Source organism: Neopsephotus bourkii, unplaced genomic scaffold (assembly GCF_033783945.1).
Source record: "Neopsephotus bourkii isolate Nb327-2 ecotype Australia unplaced genomic scaffold, CSIRO-AGI_Nbou_v1 NB_234, whole genome shotgun sequence".
NCBI classification, from domain to species: domain Eukaryota; kingdom Metazoa; phylum Chordata; class Aves; order Psittaciformes; family Psittacidae; genus Neopsephotus; species Neopsephotus bourkii.
The window spans coordinates 11,424,444-11,442,732 of record NW_026900744.1 but is presented as its reverse complement, the minus strand read 5'-3'; the positions used below and the strand labels follow the sequence as shown (position 1 = coordinate 11,442,732).

At 59.7% G+C, this 18,289-nt stretch overlaps 2 protein-coding genes across 3 annotated transcripts in view; one reads left to right on the top strand and one right to left on the bottom strand.

The window, feature by feature from the left end:
• Positions 1-2,820: 2,820 nt before the first annotated feature.
• The window catches only part of AGXT (alanine--glyoxylate aminotransferase), a 24,508-nt gene continuing 9,039 nt past the window's right edge, over positions 2,821-18,289 (top strand). Inside the window, exons 1-11 of one of the 2 annotated variants that reach the window (XR_009724195.1) lie at positions 2,821-3,112; positions 3,218-3,410; positions 3,751-3,815; positions 3,894-3,994; positions 4,225-4,295; positions 4,608-4,692; positions 4,952-5,047; positions 5,299-5,368; positions 5,482-5,577; positions 5,781-5,909; positions 6,312-6,517. Coding sequence is in view for 1 of the 2 variants with exons in the window: in XM_061345310.1 (XP_061201294.1) it covers positions 2,879-3,112; positions 3,218-3,410; positions 3,751-3,815; positions 3,894-3,994; positions 4,225-4,295; positions 4,608-4,692; positions 4,952-5,047; positions 5,299-5,368; positions 5,482-5,577; positions 5,781-5,909; positions 6,312-6,419 (1,248 nt within the window). In the remaining variant the exon portion in view is untranslated. Of the gene's footprint in view, positions 3,113-3,217; positions 3,411-3,750; positions 3,816-3,893; positions 3,995-4,224; positions 4,296-4,607; positions 4,693-4,951; positions 5,048-5,298; positions 5,369-5,481; positions 5,578-5,780; positions 5,910-6,311; positions 6,606-18,289 lie in introns of those variants that run through there. The other variant, XM_061345310.1, reaches the window with a different exon arrangement.
• On the bottom strand, positions 6,866-10,262 carry MAB21L4 (mab-21 like 4). The gene is given in 4 exon segments (XM_061345771.1): positions 6,866-7,060; positions 8,119-8,424; positions 9,500-10,057; positions 10,059-10,262. Coding segments are annotated over 4 exon segments (1,122 nt in total). The 5' UTR covers positions 10,122-10,262.

The window sequence follows — 18,289 nt, the reverse complement described above, 5'->3', positions numbered from 1 at the left end:
AGGAAGAAGAGGAAGAGGAAAAAGACAATGGAGCAGGTGCAGGGCTGCTCTCTGGGAGCCAAAGTGGCCAAGCATGGGGCTCGACACCAGCCCTTCCATCCAGGGACCATCCACTCCTTCAGACAGAAGCCATCGTCACTGGCCCGCAGTGACATGGCAGCCTTTGCCCTGCTGCACCCAAGCGCAAGGTCAGCAGCACAGCTCGTCTTTGTGGGGCATGCAAGGGCCTTGGCTTTGCAACCACCCCACCACTCCTCCCTGCGTGAGACCCCCAGATGGGGCTCTCGTGGCTTCCTCCAGCACTGTTGTTGACTCTGAAGCATAATGATGATGGTGCAAGATGGTTCAGCATCACGGCAGAGCCACCTGCCACGGAGGGGAGAGCTGGGACGCCTCTGAGGTGGAAAATAGTCCCTATGCCCCCTCCTACGGGCAGCGGGGACAGCATCCTTCCCCTCTCCACCCCAGGCTGGTGCCGCGGCTCAAGAGGCATCGCCCCAACCCCAGGAAGGCCCCCCCCCTCCGGCGGGATCCTTCTGGAAGCCGGGGCGGCACCCGCCAGCTGCAGCGCTGGGGACCCGCGGGCATCCCCCTCCCTCCTCCATCCTTCCCCGCGCCTCTCCGCACAACGCCCGCCGGCCGCAGTCCCCCGCCCCGACGGTCCCGGGGAGGGAGCGCCCCGCTTCCCCCGCGCCCCGCCTCAGCCCTGCCGGGGCTGCATCTCCCTCGGCCAGCACCCTGGGACCGCGTCCGCGCTACTGCAGCCCCGCCCGAGCGCGGCGGAGCTGCCCCATCCCGCACGATGCCGCCCGCCCCTACCTGTGCTTATGCTTATGCCCGTGCCAGTGCTAGTGCTAGTGCTAGTGCTAGTGCTCGTGCCCTGATCGGCTCGGCTCGGCTCGGCTCGGCTCGGCTCGGCCCTGCGAGGCGCAGCGCTCAGCCGTGGGCTGGCGGCGCCGGCATGAGGCCGAGCCGCTGGTGCGGTGCCGATGCCGATGCCGATGCCGGTGCCGATGCCCGGTGCCCGCTGCCCCGCCTCTGCGGTCCCGCCCCCCCCCACCCCGCCCCGCGCTCTGGTTGGCCGACACCACCCGGAGAAAGGGGGGGTGTGCCGGGAGAGAGAGAGCAGGGGATGGAGCGGTGACGTCAGACCACCCCCCCCACACGCACACCCCCGGACCGCGCTGCGGAGCCGCCGCAAGGGCGCTGGGAGGGGCGGAACTCTCTGTGTCACCCGGCAACCGTCGCCTGGCAACCGCCCCCCTCCATCCCCGATTGCCCCCGGTAACTCTGCCCCCTACAGGGCTCCCCTTCCCCAAGCCCCGCTCCGGCCCCTGCCCCGACCCCAGCCCCGGCGGCCTCCGGCAGAATTCCATCGCCCCCCGAGGCCGCCGGAGCCCGCAGCACCCGGCGCGCCCTGCCCGTCTGCGCGGCGGAATTAAACCCAGCGCGGAGAGGAGATCACGCCTCGGCGGCCAGCTGTTTCCAGCAGTGCATCCTCCCTGCCCCCTCCATGCCCGCATGACCCACCCTGCCCCACACTTCACACAAACCTCCCTGGAGGACAAGCAGCCGAGGTGTCTTCATCCACCCATCCACAGCAGCATAGGTCTCTCCTGCTGATGTTTTGGGGGACTGAGTGTTTTCACGATGCTGCAAACATCGAGCAGCAGTCCTGGTGGTGTGGAGTCACAGGATCATAGAATGGTTTGGGTTGGAAGGCACCTTAAAGCTCACCCACCTCCAACCCCCTGCCACGGACAAGGGCACCTTCCACTAGACCAGGTTGCTCCAAGCCCCGTCCAACCTGGCCTTGAACACTGCCAGGGACGGGGCAGCCACAGCTTCTCATCCAGAGGAGCACGTGGCTGGAGCACAGGATGAAGATCTCAGGATTTCTCAGGGCATTAGGACTTCTTGTCCTCACTTTGGTAGATGATGACAGCAGTCCCAAGGCTACCTGTGGTTTCCAAGCAGTGTCAGCCATGCCAGCTCCCAGCTCCTCTCAGAGAGGACCATACAGCTGCCCAGCCAGAAGTGCTGTCACCTGCCAGTGTTGCCAGCCCCACATCCCTCACCCAAATGCCTTCAGCACCAGCCATCAGTGCCAGCTTTGCCAAGGGGGACTTTCCATCCAGCTCAAACATTGCTCTGGCTAGAAACCTGCTCCTGGTTCCACCAGGAGCTAGCAGTGGTAAGCTTGCTCATGTTTCAGAGTAGGGATGACAAAGACTTGCTGGAGGTTGGACATGATACGATGGGCCTTGGGCACATGGGGTGGGAAACAGGCACATGTGGCCTGTGGCATCATCAGGACATGCTGAGATGCCCACGAGCAAGGCTGAGCCCACAGAGCACACAGCTCACTGCAGCAGGGGCTGCGGTCATGTCCCACCTGATGGCTCTGCCCTTGTGGAAATCACTGCAATGGCAGCCTCCTCTGGGCAGCAGTCACTCAGCCAGGCGTCCTTCTGCAGAGCAGGTCCTTGATCAGGGAATCCTGGCCAACAAGAGCTTTGGGCTGCTGGAGGAGTTACGACTGTGCCAGTCCCAGCTCAACCATCCCATGGCACAGAACCTGTGTGCCCAGGAGCAGCGATCCCACCTGCTGGAATGGTGTTGGAAACCATCAACCACAGTGTTCTGGGAGCCATGGGGATGGGGTCTTGTGGGGTTGCTTGTGAGTGCCAGGAGCTGGCATACCTGAGGAGCAATCCCCCGTGGATCCCCCCAAATGAGGGGGCTGAGACAGCAGGGATGGTGCTGGTGTCACATTAACCAGACAAGGAGGTGACCAGGGGCAGAGTCCAGGCCACTGGGGGGAGCACCGAGCCCTGGGGTCAGGGTCCACGGGGAAGCTGGTCTCTGCTGGCACGGGATGCACTGCGCTGCGGTGCTGCTTGCTTCACGGGCAGCCTCCGCTGCTCCTCTCCGGACTCGCCACACCATGGCCGCCAACCTGCTCCACATCCTCCCGCCCCAGCGGCTGCTCCGGCCCCTGGCCGTGCCAGAGAGGCTGCTGCTGGGGCCGGGGCCCAGCAACGTGCCCCCCCGCATCCTGGCTGCAGGCGGCCGGCAGCTCCTGGGCCACATGCACCCCGAGGTGCTGCAGGTGAGCTGCCCCGGCCCAGCCTTCCTCCCCTCCTCCCCTCTTCCTCACCTCCCATGAGGGGATGGGAGGGCAACAGTGATGCCAGTCAGTCCCCTGTCTCCACAGGTGATGGATGACATTAAGGTGGGCATCCAGTACGCTTTCCAGACACGGAACCAGCTTACCCTGGCTATCAGTGGCACTGGCCACTGTGCCATGGAGGCTGCCTTCCTCAACCTGATAGAGCATGGCGACACAGTGCTGGTGGCTGTCAATGGCATCTGGGGACAGCGTGCGGCCGACATCGCCAGGAGGCTGGGTATGCTGGGAACAGCCAAATGGCACCAGCGGGGCTCATGGAAATGCATGCGGGTGGGATGCCAGATTGTGACCCCTGGCTTGCTGTCCCCATCGCGGCAGCAGTGGCCAGTGAGTGACACGGCTTCTGCAGCCAGAGAGCGCTCCAGGCTTTTTCCAGGGTGATGTCCCTCCAGTTAAGTGGTTCACAGCTTTTCCACTGAGCAAATCCATGGGAGGCCGGATCCCCTGTGGGTGGCCACGCTTATGGCTCATGCATAACTAATTCCCCACGGAGTGGGTGACTGCCCAGGTGAAGGCACACCAAAATCTCACTCTGCCTCTGCCCAAATGTCTCCCAGGAGCCAGTGTACATGAACTGCTGAAGCCCCCAGGCGAGTACTTCACTCCCTGGGACATTGAGGAGGTGAGTGCTGGCCATGATGCAGGGCAGTGGGTACAAGCTGGCCACAGGGTCAGTCACCTTCCCCTCTGTTTCTCGCAGGGCCTGCTACAGCACAAGCCCTCAGTGCTCTTCATCACCCATGGCGAGTCCTCCACAGGGGTGCTGCAGCCGCTGGAGGGGCTGGGCAAGCTGTGCCACCGGTCAGTGCACAGTGGGCACCTATGGGGGCTGGCAGGCCCCCAACATCACCACTGGGGATTGGAGCATGGGGGTTTACATGCCCTGTCTCTTCTCTAGTTGTGTTATACTGGAAGTTGTTGGTTGCCAGTGAGACATGTGGCCTTGGGGAGACCAGGATGCAGGGGTTGCAGGCAGAAAGGTGTCAAGAGGAGGTGGCAGGGACACCAGGCTGAGCTTTGTCTTCACACAGGCATGGCTGCCTGCTGCTTGTGGATGCGGTGGCATCACTCGGGGGAGCCCCCATCTTCATGGACCAGCAGGGTAAGAACCACAGTGCCATCATGGGTATTCAGGGGACAAGGGGGCTCACAAGGGAGGACAAAGGAGGAAGGGAAGGTGGAATCAGACTCACTGCTCGCATTTCAGGCTAGCAGCATTAGAAACTGGTCCAGCTGCAGCCAGAGAGCTTGTTCCCCTTGGGGAGCCGTCAAGTGTTAGGTGTGCTTGGTGCAGGCCAAACACAAATGGGACTTGCAGCATGTGCCACTCTGTGCTTCCCTGAGCTTGGGGGGGCTCAGCGTGACCCTGCGGTGAGCCTCTGGTGCCTAAAGAGCTGCCTCCCCTCTTGGGCAGAGATCGACATCCTGTACTCGGGGTCTCAGAAAGTCCTTAATGCACCCCCCGGAAGCGCGCCCATCTCATTCAGTGAGCAAGCCAGGTAGGGGCAAACCTGTACTGACGCGGGGAAAGGCAATGAGGGTTGGCAACCCCCTGCTTTGCCAGACATCTGCTCCAGCCCTGCTCTGAAGAGTGCACTCAGCAGCAGCTCTGTGTGGCCAGAGCCCTGCCCATCTCTGGACAGCCATAGCAGCTGGAGCCACTGTGTTCACTTTGGAGAGGCCCTCCTGCAGAACTGACCCCACTCCAGAGCTGATGGAGTCAAGGTCTGTCTCCTCCCCAACACTCTGCTTCATCAGGGAGAAGGTTCTAAGGAGGAAGACAAGCCCCCCGTCCTTCTACCTGGACATACGTTGGCTGGCAAACTACTGGGGCTGTGATGGAGAGCCGCGAAGGTGAGGGCAGGCTGTCCCAGGACAGATGGCTGCAGCTGTCCCACCCACAGCCTTTTGCGCCAGCTTGGGGTTCCTGTCTTCCCATCATCCTGTCTTCCGGTCACCAAGTGTTCTGGGGGGGGATTTGCATCCCCCCTGCGCTGTGCAAATAGGAGGGGTGACGCCGAGCCCTGGTTCTCCCCACCATGAGCTGCAGTACTGCTCTGCCATGGACTGAGCTGAACCGACTGACTGCTCCTTGGGCTTTGCAGGTACCACCACACGGCTCCCATCAACAGCTTCTTCAGCCTGCGGGAAGGCTTGGCCATGCTGGCAGAGGTGGTGAGTGGCAGCAGGCAGGCAGAGGGGCACCAGCAGTGCTGGTGGGGTTGGGGGAGTGGTGAGTGCCAGGAGGTACCACCAGCGGCAGAGACCTTCTCCCTCCTCTCTTGCAGGGTCTGGAGAACTCCTGGGAGCACCACCGGGTCAACTGTGCCCAGCTGTGCCAGGGGCTGCGCGACCTGGGGCTTGAGCTCTATGTGAAGGAGGAGGTGAGTGCAGGGTGAACCCACCACCATGGTGCAGGGGCAGCGTGAGAACATGGCCCTGAGCAGCTGGAGATGTGCCTGGGCAGCTTTTGATACTGCAGGAAAAAACACCCAGAGATGCTCTCTCCTGGCGAGCAGCTGGGCTCACTGAGGGACAGGGCAACAGCCAGGGAATGCAGATTTAATCCAGTTTCTCTCCTCCCCAGCAAGCGAGGCTTCCCACCATCACCACCGTCAGGGTGCCTGAGGGCTACGACTGGAAGGAGATCACAGCCTTTCTCATGGACAACCATGCCATCGAGATCTCCGGGGGCCTGGGCCCCTCAGTGGGCAAGGTGGGTAGCGCGCTCCCCTCCCGCTGCCCATGGCCGGGCACCAGACCCAGCTGGAACTGCACCCATGGCCCACAGTTAACTGGTGCTCCCTGGCTGCGAACAGCGCACACACAGCTGGATGCATCCCGTCCCCTGCAGCGGCGCATAGCGGCTGCTAACCACACACAATCGCCACGCGTAATTGAGTAACCGCGCACGTAATTAGCAGGGTGACACATCTTTAGAGGAGCTGTGTGTTAAAACAGGAGCAAACACGGAGTTGTACACATCCACTTACACCCAGCAGCGCACACGGCCGTGCCCCTGCTCCAAACGGAGCCCGTGCTTTGCCACAAGCCACTCTGCTCGCAGAGCACGGATGCAGAGGTGGGCACAGCAGGGAAACACTCGCCCTTCTCCCAGGTCCTGCGAATCGGCCTCATGGGCTGCAACTCGACCAGAAGGAATGTGGACCGTGTGCTGCACGCCCTGCGAGATGCCCTGAGGTGCTGCCGCCGCAGCAGGCTCTAAGCACCCCCTCTCCCCATGATGCCGGCAGGAAACACCACAGCACCCAGCAACCCAAGCCAGAGCCGGAGGGAGAAGCTGGAAGAGCAGGGGATGTGGAGGTGAGGGCTGTGGCTTGGCAGATGCAGGACTTGACTCAAAACCCCTTCTCTCAGTGCCTGTGCATAGTCACTCCCACCCTGGTGGCCTGGCACCCCTTGTCCCAGGCAGCCCCATCAAGTTGACATGAGGACTGCATGCAGGATCTGTGCACAGGTCACTTCCCCTACCACCACCATCAACCTGCAACAGAGCCCAACAGTGCAAGACAACAGCCACCCCCCACCCCAGATTAGGCATCCTGGGATGAAACCTGCCCTGGCACCCAGCTCTACCAGGGGAGCAGAGTGGCCGTGCATCCCCAACCCAGCTGCAGCAGACATGTACTTGCCCTCCAGTGCCACCTTTCCTCAATAAAGCAACATGGCAGCATCCTGCTCCCTGGCCCCACTGCGTACCTTGCACCCCCCCTGAGTTTCGAGACGCCCAGATGGGGTGGCAGCATGATCGCTCTCAGCTCTGCTGAGGGATTTATCACTGGATCTTGGAGAGGAGCTGGCACATTCCTGAGTGGTGTGCACATCCTGGATCTGGTACATCTGGAACTAAGCAGAGGCAGGTGGGGAGTGACAGGAGAGGGCTCCCTGCTCTGCTTGAGCCTCGTGCCCCAGCATCTCCATCCTCCCACAGCCTCCAATGGGGATGGGTAGCACATGCCAGCAGCTGGAGGCCAAACTCCAGCACACCCTAAGCTACCCGACCCAGGTGGTTTCTGGCACTGCCATGCTCTGCCTTGCAATACCAGCTGAGGGTCTGTCATTTCCTGGCTGAGCAGGATGTCAAAGCAGGCTGTGTCCCAGCAGGACCTGCCCTCAGTGGGTAGCTGCACGAGGGCCCAGGTATTGGGGTCTGCTTTCCAGCTGTCAGTGTGTGCAGTAGAGGATCTGGCTTGAGAAACCGAGAGACCTGTATCCTCACAGCTGGGGAGAGGATACCTGCAATGACCTGAATGCATGGGGGTCTCCCCCAGCCACCCACATGGCCTCAGGCATGCACCATCCTGGATCTTCCTCCCATACCCACCTCTGGCTAAGAGGAACCTGGGAAACTGCAGTATGGGAATGCTGCTGAGCAGCTTCTGCCATTCCAGGAGAGACAGGAGGGGAAGCAAAGCGGCATTGTGCACTCCTACATGCAGCAGGGAGGGCTGCAGGCTGCACTGGAGAGGCCTCAAGGAGGGGCCAAGCATCGAGTTGGACCATTTTGTGCCCAAACTAATCCTGGGCTGGTCCATCTGGATGCTAGGCCCCTCCTTGGAGCTGGGTAGTTGTGCTGGCAGGCAAGACGTGTGTCATCCCAGCACTGCTCCCTCCTGCAGCCCGCCCAGGCAGGCACCACATCACGCTGCTGCTGCTGGATTCCCAGGCTCGCTCCCGAAGCCTGAGCAAGGATCAGAGAGCTGCCACCCTCCATGTGGCCAGGGTTCAGCACCCACGAACCACTGGGGGGGATCCTTCAGTTACCTCCTCTTCCCCTATTTCCTGGAACTGCTTGGAACCTGGCTGAGGTTTTTCCCACACACAGGACAGCAGGTTTGGTATCCTGAGGGGATGACTTCACCCCCTTCTGAAATGTTCCTCCACTTTCCCATCCCCTTTCTTGCCTGCATCTGGACATGCTGCCAGCCATGGGGTATCCCCAGAGCAAGGTCACTCTCCTTTGTGCACTGCTGGCAATGGGGAGAGGCAGGGATGTAGCAGGCTTTTTCCTTGGCCTTCCAGAGGCCGCCTTCATGGAAGCCCCTGTCACTCCGCTGCCCCTTGAGCTGGAGCAGCTCCTGCCACCTCTTCACCACAGGGACAATGTCAAAGCAGATGGTCTTCCAGCGATCGTGGATCAGCAGGGAGAGCACCATGGCATCTTCCTGCAGATTTTCAGTGCTGAGATCACTTAGATGCGAAAGGTTTGGCTGTGGTTAGGAGGTTACCGCAACCGGTCCTGTGGGCTGAACCCAGGTGTGTGCTGCAATGCCCATGGGCACGTCTCACCCCGCTCAACTCATCCCCTTCCAACGCTGTGGTTTGGCTGTGGTTCCCCAGCAAAAGCCTTTCTCCAAACTCCACTGGTGTGGTTTTCGGGAAGGAGCATCGCTTTAACAGGGCTCAGGGCCAGTGGGTGTGGGCTCAGCAGGAAGCCCTGAGCAGCTGAACAGGGCCATGCTGCTGGGTGGCTGCACAGTGCCAACACAAACAATGTAGTCCAAGAAGAATGGACCAGGAAAGGTCTCAGGCCGTGGGGGTAGAGGAAGACACAGAGCTCTGTCTTGAACATGGAGAAAGGAGGGGAAAGTGGGCTTGCTGGGGCTGGGTTAAGAATTCTAGACCTGCTGGTCCTCTCACATCACCTCTCCATCAGGGCTAAGATTTACTTCAAGAAGCTCCTTTGAAAATGGAAATCCATGAAGAGCTGATGGGACCCCCTATGGGCATTCCCAGGGTCCCTTCCCACCATATCCTTCCCAGGAACACCATTCCCATCTGGGGACCCATGCAGGGGTCAAACCCATGCCTGGAGGCCCTGGTCCAGCCCCAAGGTCCTGATCCAGCCCTGATGCACTTCCAGCTCACTCTCAGCCTCCTCCAGGCAGCAGGAGGCGCTTGGAGTCCAGGAGAGATGGGGGTTTGGGTGAGCCAAGCACACCAAGTCCCTGAGGAAACCCTCTCTGGGGACTGAAGGCAGAGGTGCGTGAACGCTGTGTGGAGCTGCCACGTCCCAAGGAGAGTGCCATCAGCCCAGGGCAGATTCCCAAGGGTGACTGCTGCTGTGGGATGGCAGGGAGGAGTTTGCATCTCCCCTTTGTTAGCTGAGGGCAAAACCTGTCCCAGCACATGGCAGGGTTCTTGCTCCTTCATGCAGACTTTGGGTGGGCCACGCACACAGGGACTTGTGCCCCAGCCTGTCTGAACAGGAACCACCACCGAGCTGGGCTCCTCAGCCATGCTGGAGGCAGCTCCCAGCCAGGGAAGCGTCCCACTGGCCTCCACACCTGGCTGAAGCAGGAAGCAGAACTGGCAATGCACGATGGCCAAAACAAGGAGCTCTTTCAGGTGCTGGAGGACTTTGACTGGAACCAGGCACCCCGCACCACCCTCCTGCTCCATCACACACAGAGTACTGGTCCAGTCCTCCAAGTCGTCCCCAGAACACTTCCAGATATCACAGATGTCCAGTCCCAGATGGTGCCTGACTGGGGTGTCCCCAGGCCAGTACACCAACACCTGCAGGGCATCACTGTGAGTCCACAGGGGGACTTTCATAGTGGTAGCATCCTTGGAGGCACAGAGAGAGAACTCGAAGGTTTCCAAGTTCCTGGCATAGTCCACAAGGAAGTGGGGCTCCCTGGCATGGGCATCCTCCAGCGGGGTCAGCAGGATGTCCTTGGCCTGCTGGAAATGCTCAAGCCAATGCCTCTCATGGGGCACGGTGGCCCTGAGGGAGCCGTGCCAGTGGGAAGCTCTGGCTGCCATGGCAGCTCTGCTGCTGTCCCAAGCCTGCTCAGAGCAGGAGCTGAAGTATGTGGGCAGGGAGAGCAGGGCTGGGAGCCAGCGCAGGGTGGGTGGAGGGAAGTCACAGCCAGGCATTGACAAGCGCGGCCACTGGGCACATGCCAGGGAGAGCTGGTGGGAGCACCGTGTCCTCCCAGGGCAGACCCAGGGCAGGGAACCAAGTCACACAGTGGCCTGCCAGGCAGTCCAAGGGTGTGATAAGGAATGCTCAGCCAGTGGGTCACACCAAGACGACGCTGTGGCCTCCCATTCCTCTCCTGGCAGCAACATCCCCTCACAGCCAGTGACAGATGAAGGCAACCCACTGCCCTCCCACCCTGGCCCAGTTCATCTCAGCTGCCTGGAGCTGTCCGGGCAAGTTTGCTCCTAGCTTGTGTTGCATTATGCTGGGGTGACTGTGGGAGGGCTGCAGGACCCCACACCGCCATGGAGGTGCTCAGCACAGTGCCCAGCCAGTGCACACACAAGGCTCAGGCTCAAGCTTACCAGATGTGCGCAGACCCCCCTGCCCGTCGGCCTGGCAGAGCCCTGGTCCCGGCCAGGCTCCCCTCCAGTAGGCCCCGTTGTCACCCCGGTAACGCCGGACCCGCGATCACCGTGGGTTCCCATCGGCACGGCTGCCGGCGGCGGCGCTGGCCGCGGGGAGCATCGCCACGGGAGGCCGCGCAAACCGGCGCTTACGGCCGCAGACCCGGCGGTCCCCAGCCCAGCCGCCGCCAGGAGGAGCAGATGCTGCGGAGTCAAGGGCTGTGCTCAGAGCTGAGCCGGGCCTCGCTCGCCTTCCCCCTGCAGAGAGGGGCCTGGGGCAGGCTCAGCCCCTGGGGTTAGGGCAGCTCTGGCCACAGCACGGCAAAGGCTGCCTCTTGCTTCCGCACTGACTTCGTGGCTGCACCCCAGTCCTCCTGCATCTCCCACAAATCCCGGAGAGAGGAAGTGCATGCCGTGCCCGTAAAGGACTCTCCATCATGGACTCTAGCACTAGGACAAGGGGAAATAGGATTAAATTTAAACAGGGAAAGCTCAGGTTAAATATGAGTAAGAAGTTCTTTACTGTGAGGGTGGTGAGGCACTGGCACAGCTTGCCCACAGGTGTGATAAATGCCCCATCCCTGTCAGTGTTCAAGGCCAGGTTGGACAAAGCTTTGAGTGACGTGGTCTAGTGTGAGATGTCCCTGCCCATGGCAGAGGGGTTGGAAATTGATGATCTTAAGGTCCTTTCCAACCCAAACCATTCTGTGATTCCTGGGAATGGTGGGTGATCAGGGTGGGGAGATGAGGCTGCCCCCCGGCACAGCTTGGTGTTGGTGAGGGAAACAGCACGACCCTGATGTCCTGTTCCCATCAGTGCTAGAGCTGTGGTGCCAGGAGGAGCAAGTGTGATGTGACCCCCCCAGCTCCTCACTGCCTTTGGCATCTGCACTTTGTGGATCTCCTGGTGCCACCATTAAGAGATAGATACTGCAAAATCATGCCCTCTGCCCCTTCCCACAGGCCAGAGCCTTACCCTTTCCCTTTCCTCCTTTCCCCTTTTACTTCCTCCTTCCCCTTTTATTTTCCTCCTTTACCTTCCTCCTTCCCTTTCCCCTTTCCCTTCCCCTTTCCCTTCTCCTTCCCCTTCCACTTCCTTTTCTCTTTTTCCTCCCTTGTTCCCCTTTTCACCTTCTCCTTTCCCCTTCTTCTTTTCCCTTTTTTTTTCTTCCCCCATTTCCCCTTACTTTCCCTCTCCTCAATAGGCGAGGGACCAGGATCAGGCCCTGGAGGAGCAGCTACCCATGCTACCAGGCACAGGGGGGCTGTGCTGGGGCAAGTCGCACTACCAGGCACAGTACAGGGCTGGGCATTCAGAGCAGTACCAAGACATGTAACGCAGTGATGTGTTCATACGCAGCATGTCACCATTGGAGGTGAGACTTTGAGGAAGATTTCCTAGCAGCAATGTCAGGCCATGGAAGACATGGCTGGAGCTCATGGTGCTCAGTCCAAACGAGTCACTGGGAGGCTGGTGGGGAATGGCCTGGCACTGGCAGAAGGGCAGGGCTGAATGAGCTAATTGCTTGTTTTCCATCTCAGCATTTTATGGTTCTGCGAATTTTTGCTCCATTAGAGACAGGAAAGATTAAACAACCCTGAAAGAGCAAGGACAAGCGAGAAACGGGGGAAAAAAAGCAGGGCATGGGAGGACTTGACGAGGCAGGGGTGTATAGGTGGCTGCAGCAAGCCCCTAGCATCCCTCACCCAGCTTGATCCTCCATAGGATCATAGAATCATAGAATGGTTTGTGTTGGAAAGGACCTTAAAGCTCACCCAGTTCCAACCCCCTGCCATGGGCAGGGACACCTTCCACTAGACCAGGTTGCTCCAAGCCCTGTCCAACCTGGCCTTGAGCACTGCCAGGGATGGGGCAGCCACAGCTTCTCTGGGCAACCTGTGCCAGGGCCTCAGCACCCTCACAGGGAAGAATTTCTTCTTAATATCTAATGTAAATCTCCCCTCTGTCAGCCCAAAGCCATTCCCCCTTGTCCTGTCACTACAGGCCCTTGCCAAAAGTCCCTCTCCAGATTTCTTTTTGGCCTCTTTAGGCACTGGAAGCTGCTCTAAGGTCTCTCTGGAGCCTTCTCTTCTCCAGGCTGAACAAGCCCAGCTCTCTCATCCTGTCTCCATAGCAGAGCTGCCCCAGTCCTCAGAGCATCTTTGTGGCCTCCTCTGGACTCTCTCCAGCAGCTCCACATGCCTCTTGTGTTGGGGTCCTACAGCTGGATACAGGACTGCAGGGGGATTCTCATGAGACCAGAGCAGAGGGGCAGGATCACCTCCTTTGACCTGCTGGTCACGCTCCTTTTGATGCAGCCCAGGACACAGTTGACTTTCTGGGCTGCGAGCACACACTGCCGGGTCATGGTGAGCTTGAGAATGCCATGTGCAGTGTCACTGCTGAGTCCTGGGCCCTGCAAGGTGCCACTGCCACAGAAAGACATCATCAGATGCTGGAGCTGGCAGGTGGAGGAGCTGGCATTGGAGACTGAGATGTGGGATGTAGGTGATGCTCTGACACAGCACCCTGGCTCTGCACTGGCCCCAGCGCCAGCACTGCCTGAGTCAGGAGTTCACCCCAAGTGGCATGGCCCCCAGCAAAAAGGCTGGAATGGAGACAGGGGATGCAGGCAGGGGAAGCAGAGAGGAAGGGAGAGTGATTTAACATGACAGGCTGTTTATTTTGGCAAAAAGGCTTTCTTTTCAACAGATTTCAAAGCCTGGCCCCGGAGCTGGGGGGTAACACAGAGAGGATCAGGAAAGCAGGGGTGTGAAGGGGGGGTTCAATGTGGCACTCGGACCATGAGAGAGGCACAGAGGAGCCCCCTGCCTGCTCGTCCCGCGGAAGCACAGGGTGCTCACAGCCCGGGGTGTGCTCGCACGCTCCGCTTGAGTCATCCCCTTCCAAGGTGCCCCCATGGGCGCCCGCATGCTCCCGCACACACGTGCTTGCCTGCACGCACCCGCGCATGTTCGCACGCTCCCCCAGCCCCTGCGCCTTCCTCCGGGCCAGGGCTCAGCTGGAGTCTTGGCTTCCCCCGGCGATGTTTCAAAAGAGGCTGTTTATTAAGAAAAAAATGCTAGGAAAGAAATAATTATTATAATCACATTAAGAGCTTTGGCTGTAAAAACCCTGTGAGAGCACGGAGAAGGAGCCGAGGCTCTAACGGCAGGGAGCGCGGGGGGTGGTTTTCCTGCCTTGTTCTTTCAGTCCCGGTCCAACACACACACACACACACACCCCCTCCCTCCACCCCCTTTTCCTCCCCTTTATCCTGGGAAATGAAAACAATTTATTTAATGATGGATCGTCCCTTTCTCTGGTCACTGACCTTCTGAGTGAATTTCTGCTGAGCTCGGCGGAAAACGCAAGCCTGGGTTGTGGATCCCATCTGTGGGTGGGGGAGGGGGGGAGCTCACCCTCATCCTTCCCCAAAACCACAGCAACAGTCCTGGGGAGCAGGATGGGGCTGCCGGGGAGGGTCCCCACGACAGCAAGGGGCTTTGCTGCCGTCGCTGCCCATGCAGCCCTGGCCCCAGGGCTTCGGGAGCAGGTATGGGGGCTGGAGTTGTCCTCAGAGCCCCCCAACCCATCCACCCCCTTCTCTCTCCAGGATGCCTGCAGGGGTTCCTGGCACCCACCGCCTTCCCCTTGACCTGGTCCGGGATTCAAAGGCTGTGCTGGGGTGCAATGCTGGAGTGGGAGACAAAGGAGCTGTACCCAGGGTGGCTGTGGGGAACAGCGCAGTGGTCTCCATCTTGCCAGCAGCTATGTCCCTGCCTTGCTGCCCAGTGGCAGGGCAGTGAAGGGGCTTTCTTGGCTCAGGGTGGCTGCAGGAGGTGTTTCTCAGACCTGGCCATGCAAAGGGGCCAGGCACGAGGCCAGGGACAAGGCCTGGGATGTGTGTGGGGCTGCATGGGACTCCAGCAGCAGCTGGCAGCGTGCACCCCACAGCAGGCAGTTTGGCTCCCAGCCCATCCAGTGCTTGGCCAGGCTCTGCTCCTCTGGGAGGGGAAAGCCGGGGAGCAAGGGGAAGGGGCAGGATCACACCAACCAGCCACTTCTTGTTTGGGAGGGAGCTGTCAGCACCAAGTGTGCATCGCCCAGGGCCCGGGCATGGGTGCAAGCCGGCATCCCCCACCATCCATCCTGCTCAACCCCCAGCTGACCTGCGAAACAGGGATGAAGCAATCCAGCATCCAGCCCCCTCCCCTCTGCCATGGCCTGTTGCTCAAAGCATGGTTCTTGTAAAAATGCGTAAATATTTATACAAGAATAATTTAAAAAACATGGTCTGTCAAATAATCAAAGCAGCAGAACATCTGAAGAGCTTTCAGCTGGATTGGGAAATCCGGTGTTGCTTTCCGACACCACGCTGCGATGCTGGAGGTGCTCACGAATGGCCCAGGCCCTGAGGACTGCTGGACTTGCTGATGTGGGTTCATGGCAGGTTTGAGATCTTCATCCATGTGGTTTGGGGACCATGGCGGTGGGAGGATTTCATTTGCATCGACTCAAGCTGCCAGCTGCCAGAAGCCCCAGCCGGGGACAGGACTTCACTGAGCACCAGTTCCAGACTCACATCCTGGTTTTGGCACTGTCCCTTGCAGCAGGACCCAACCAGGAGCTGGAGGAATCCTTGGGTGAAGTGCTGCATCCCTGTACTCCCCAGGCTGTGCGGCCAGGATGGAGAGCTGAGCTGCAGGGTGGTTCCTGGTGCCAGGGGTGGCAGGGATACCCAGCGGCATCCCCATCCCTCCAGAGCTGCAGTGCCCTCAGCATTTCAAACATTTGGCTTTGCAGTGAAGGGGTGAGAGCTTTGGGCCAGGGTTTCCCCCATGAAATGAGATTTCATGCATCTAAACGGTCTCACATCCCCATCTACACTGGTGTCACCAGTTGCCAACATAGCCACAGCTCCTCTCCTGTGTCCCTGTGTCCCTGCATTCCCTCCAGCACCACCAGGAAACTGCAAGCTGCTGTTCCTCAAGGAGACAGGAAACAGCCTGAAAATGGCAGCTCCTGGAGCCCCCAGCCCTGTTTTCCTTCTGCTTGCCTGGGGCTCTCATAGCTGGAGCAAGGTAGGGGACACAGTTGTCACCCAGTGGTGACCTCTCAGCTGTAGCTCAGCTGACACACAGCCCCCCAGGTGCCTCCACCACACGGTTTGAGGGTGCCTGTGGGTACTGGGGAGAGGTAAGGGGGTGCAAGAGAGGAAGGGATCCCCCTTTTCCCATGGCCCTGCAGAGCTGGAGGGCAGAGGCGGGCATGGCTGCGGGCTCGGGCAGTGCAGGGAGAGCAGGAGCCCTGTGTTGCAGTAACCTCGGTCCTCCTGGCCACCCGCCAGCCCCTTCCCACCACCCGCATTTATGCGCGTGATTCCTGTTCTTGCATTCTTTGAACCCGGGCCAGACAACGAGTTCAAACCCCTTCATTAAAACCTCGTTCCCTCCCTCCACATCCAAATTCCCATGTACCTCCCTGGGGTACCTGCCTGCTTCACGCACCCCCGGGAGCCTTCTTCACCCCCTCACCCCCACAGGAGGTGATGCTTGTGCCGCGCACGTGTTCGGCATCCGTTGGGAACGCTCTCTTGTGCTCAGCCTAATTAGCTGAAGGGAGGGGGAAGGCCAAATCCAAACCATGTGCTGACCTGCAGGCCCCTCCGCCCGAAAGCATCCGTGCTGAACGCTCTCTGGATCATTAATAGCTCCCCCTGGTCCTTTCCACACGTTCCCCATCGAAAACGCGGGGGGCCTGGCTGGGGGGAGGGTGTGGGTAGGGCTCTGTGCTCGTTCCAGGGCTGCCTTTCGTGGGAAGCAGCGGGAGACCCCTGTGCTGTGATGCTGAGGAAACACAGGCTTGGGGTCGGTTGAAGGACCTCTGCCTCCATCCCTCGCTCCTGGAGGGGACATCCGCCTGCCCCTCCAGTGCAGCTTTTCAGTGTGAGAGCTTGCACCGCAGCTTGCCTGGTGCCCACTGGCCTCCCCAGCCCGCTTGCCCAGGTACCTACACAGCCCAAAAGGAAGCACTAGGTCCAAATGCTCCTGGGACCCACGCCGAGGTGTTTTGCTGAGGAGCATCACTGGCTGTGGATGCTAGCAAGAGCAAGGGAAGCCTGGGGTGAGCACCTGGGATGCCCCTGGATCTGCACAGTCCCAACCCAGCATCACAGCCTCACCAACCCCACCCCCTGGGGTGGGCCCAGATCCATTTTGGGGGCAACCAAAAAAGCTGGGCACCCTAAAAGCAGCTGCAGGCAGAGGAAAGAGGCATTTGCTCCTGAAGAAGGAGCAGGCAATGGTGGCAGTGGCCAGAGATTGGCCAGATGGTGCAGGGAGAGGGCTGTTTCCCGCTGCGCTCCTCCCAGCCTTCCCAGCACAGAGCCCGGCTTCGCACCGGCTCCAGCTCCTGGCCCAGAGGAAATGGCTGCTGGCCGGGCCCCACAGCTGTTTTCCCCACTCGGTTTGCTGCTTTCAATTTAACGTCCCGGGGAGCTGGACTGGGACGGTGCAGGGGGAGCATAGCACTGCTTTCCCATGCACAGCCTGCCTGGAAGAAAATCCTTTCCTCACACTCAGGGCGGCTGCTGCCTGCCCTGCCTATCCCTGCAGGGAAAACCCACTGGCAGGAACCCAGGGCTGGCCCCTGTGGGGATGCTTGTGACAGGGGTCAGGTTGGTACCACCATGTCCCCATGTTCTCTGGGAGCTGAGCTTGCAGTGGGGCATAGCATGGCACAGCAGGGCTGGGAAAGCCTCCAGTTTTTTGGAAGCCCCCAGTTGATCCCTAAAAGAAATGGGTCTCAGATGGGCTGTATGGAGGGGGTGGTGGTGCCCCCACTGTGCTCCCCGCTCCAGCATCCGCCGGGCCAGGGAAGGGGACAGCAGCCTAATGCCTTCCAGAAGATCAGCTGTAAATGGCCAGGGAGGGTAATTCATATCAAACTCATAAAGCCTTTATTAGTGTCTCAGGGGAGAAATCCGGATGTGGCCGTTTATTTATTTTGGATTTAGCTTTTTCTTTTTTTTTTTTTCCCTCTTTTTTTTTCCTTTTAACATTTTCTTCCAGGAGATTTTTAAAGGGACAGGGACACTTCACTAAGTTCAGCAGCGGCGCTTGACTGCCAGCACAGTGTTTGGTCCTGGAGCCAGCTGAGGTGCCTCTGGCATCTCAAAGGGTTGGGCAGATCTGAGTCTGGCTTTAAGGGCCACTCCAGGAGGGAGCACATCCTGGTGCTGTGGGGGCCCAGGGGTGCAGAACTGCCCCATGGGCGTTTCAAAGCCCTGCAGCTTTTCCCTGAGTGCTGCATCCCCGATGACTGCAAGGTGACCCCTGTGCCCACGCCCATTCTTGGCCTTCCACCCCCATGCCTCAGTTCCCCTGCTCCACAGAGAGCCGATGATCCTGGCAGCCAGCAGGACTGCACAAGGGTTTTGGAAGCTCTCTCACACCAATGGCAGAGCTGGTCCCCTTGGTGAGGCAAACGTTCCATGCCAGTGTCCATGGCCGGTCCTAGCCCAGTCCCACTGCCGTTTGCTGCTCTTTGCTCTTTACATAATTTGTTCCTTGGGTTCTTTTCAATTTGTACCTCGCAATTGTTACAGAAGAGGATATTTATACAGCAGGGCTGTGGAATAACATGGAAAACCTCTGGAGCCAGGGAATGGATTCTGACACGATCCCAGCAGCCAGGGGCAGGCGACAACTTTCTGTGGTTTTCCCAGAAGCCCATAT